General features: G+C 50.6%; 1 protein-coding gene across 1 annotated transcript; it reads left to right on the forward strand.

Moving 5' to 3' along the window:
* Positions 1 to 2: 2 nt before the first annotated feature.
* Positions 3 to 1,589, forward strand: LOC104388338 (nuclear pore glycoprotein p62-like; the record flags this gene model as incomplete). Its single annotated transcript, XM_009997199.1, has 4 exons — positions 3 to 121; positions 629 to 740; positions 983 to 1,049; positions 1,498 to 1,589. Coding segments are annotated over 4 exons (390 nt in total), but the record flags the coding sequence as incomplete, so codon positions are not given.
* Between the last annotated feature and the right edge of the window lie 615 nt (positions 1,590 to 2,204).

Genomic DNA, 2,204 nt, shown 5'->3' on the forward strand with positions numbered 1-2,204 from the left:
TGGACTTCATTCTGTCCCAGCAGAAAGAGCTGGAGGACTTGCTGACGCCGCTGGAGGAGTCTGTGAAGGAGCAGAGCGGGACGATCTACTTGCAGCACGCGGATGAGGAGCGGGAGAGGACGTAAGAGCCAGATCTGCTTGGGATGTGTGATGAGCAGACTGATGTGGTGGTGATGGATGGGCAAGGGGTGGAGTTGGGCTGCAAGAGAATATGGATTCGTCTTGGCCTTTGTCAACCCTGTGACTCTGTGATGTGCATGGCAGCCTGATTTTATGCATTAGAAATGGGGGAAGTGAGAGTGGAAGCCCTTGGGTTGGCAGGAGAATCTCTTAGGATGTTGGTCTACTGAGCTGTGTGGGAAAAGGTTACTAATTTGGGCATGATCTCTGAAAACTGGTGACTATTTAGTGGTGGCACTGGTGAGAGCAGAATGAACTGAGACACATGGCTCATGCATCCTCATAAACTTTGAAGTGTTTTATTGTATCAGGGTAATCACAATATGTGTTTCAAGCCTTGCTTGAAAGTTTTGGAAGCTAATTGTTTACCCGGAGTTGTTTGGACTGGTAGCAGGTCTTCTGAAGTTCACTTCAAGCATTCTGACCTTGGTTCCGCTGTCTTTTGCAGCTACAAACTGGCAGAAAACATAGATGCTCAGTTGAAGCGTATGGCACAAGATCTGAAGGACATCATTGAGCACCTGAACACATCAAGAGGCCCAGCAGACACAAGTGACCCGGTACATGCAAGCTTTATCTTTTACTTGTTAAGAGACTAAGGATATTTAAACAATTCTGACTCTTTGTCCACTCTGGGTACTCCACTGCATGCAGTTTCAACAGGTGTCTGCCAGGTTATTGGAGGTGTATGTATTAGGAATGTGATTGCATCGTGTTCCAAAGGCAGGGACAGGCAGGCTGTCTTTTCCTGCTCTTAGGTTATATGGTTGTCAACTGACTTGTAGCTTCTCTTTCTCCTCAGCTTCAGCAGATCTGTAAAATTTTGAATGCACACATGGATTCATTGCAGTGGATTGACCAGAACTCAGGCGAGAGTTGCCTTGCAGCTTTTTCTGAATGCAAATGGAAAGCAGGTAGCACGTGTGCAAGTGTTGCTTGAGCATGTATCCCTGAGGGTGCCTGAGGAATCTTCTCCTCCTCATGTTCAATGATCCTGTTTCTCCTCTGCTTGAATTCCCCTGATGTTCATCAAAGGCCTCTGCTCAGAATTAGTTGTTATCCATCCCTATTCCCCTTTACCCCCGCAGGAAAGCCCATTCCAGGTCACATTGAGCAGCAGTTACTGATCTGGAAGTGCAGTAACACCAGAGTGTGTCTTGGACGATTGGCCGCGCTTTGTGTTGGGTTTTCCTCCTCCTCTGTGCAGTGTCCGATCCGAGTGACTGTCCAAGTGTTTTTCTTTCTCCTCCTTTGGGTCAGGCTGGGCAGGGTTGTGTTTCAGGGGGCTGTGAGAGTGATCCCTGGTTTCTCCCACAGCCGTGCTGCAGAGGAAGGGGGAAGAGGGGACCAAGGTCTGCGGGAGCCGCCGCAAGGAGCAGGAGCGCAGCTTTCGGATCACGTTTGATTGAGTCACTCCCAGCGTGAGGGGTTATAGCCCAAAACCTCCACAGGGAACAGGTTATTGGGGACCTCGGTCTCAAATGATGATCAGGGTTTGTTTCTTGCAACAAAATTTGTTGTCTCAGTCTTAGCAGTGTCTTACTGACCCTGACTGAGTCCAGTCTGAGGGCCCGTGTGAAGCTGTGCAGGCAGTCGGGGTCTTTGTGTCCCTTCTGGTACCTGCGTGCAGCCTGGGGAGGGGCAGAGATGCTGCTGCACAGCACAGAAATGTACCCTGACCACGTGCAGCTGGGACTTTGTAAGCTTATATTCATGTCCTTAGAGATGGTTTACTGAAGAGGAGTCCTCAGGAAGAGCTACAGCAGCCTGAGGGCCGCGGATCCGTTGCATGGCTTGGCTGACTTTGTGTTTCAATGAGGTTTCCTTCCAGCTGCGCGTGGCCCCTGTTTCCTGCGCTCTTGGCCATCAACGGCTTTGGTGCCGGTGCCTGTAACTGGGTTTTCTGAAATAAACATGAGCAGAGAACCGTTAGACGAGTAGTTTTTGTGTCGGCGATGCGGTGCAGCGCAGCTTCTGCAGCCCCGCAGCCCCCCGGGGGCGCGCCCCTTTCCTTCTTGCCCCCT

Source organism: Chaetura pelagica, unplaced genomic scaffold (assembly GCF_000747805.2).
Source record: "Chaetura pelagica isolate M959 unplaced genomic scaffold, ChaPel_1.0 scaffold344, whole genome shotgun sequence".
NCBI lineage: Eukaryota > Metazoa > Chordata > Aves > Apodiformes > Apodidae > Chaetura > Chaetura pelagica.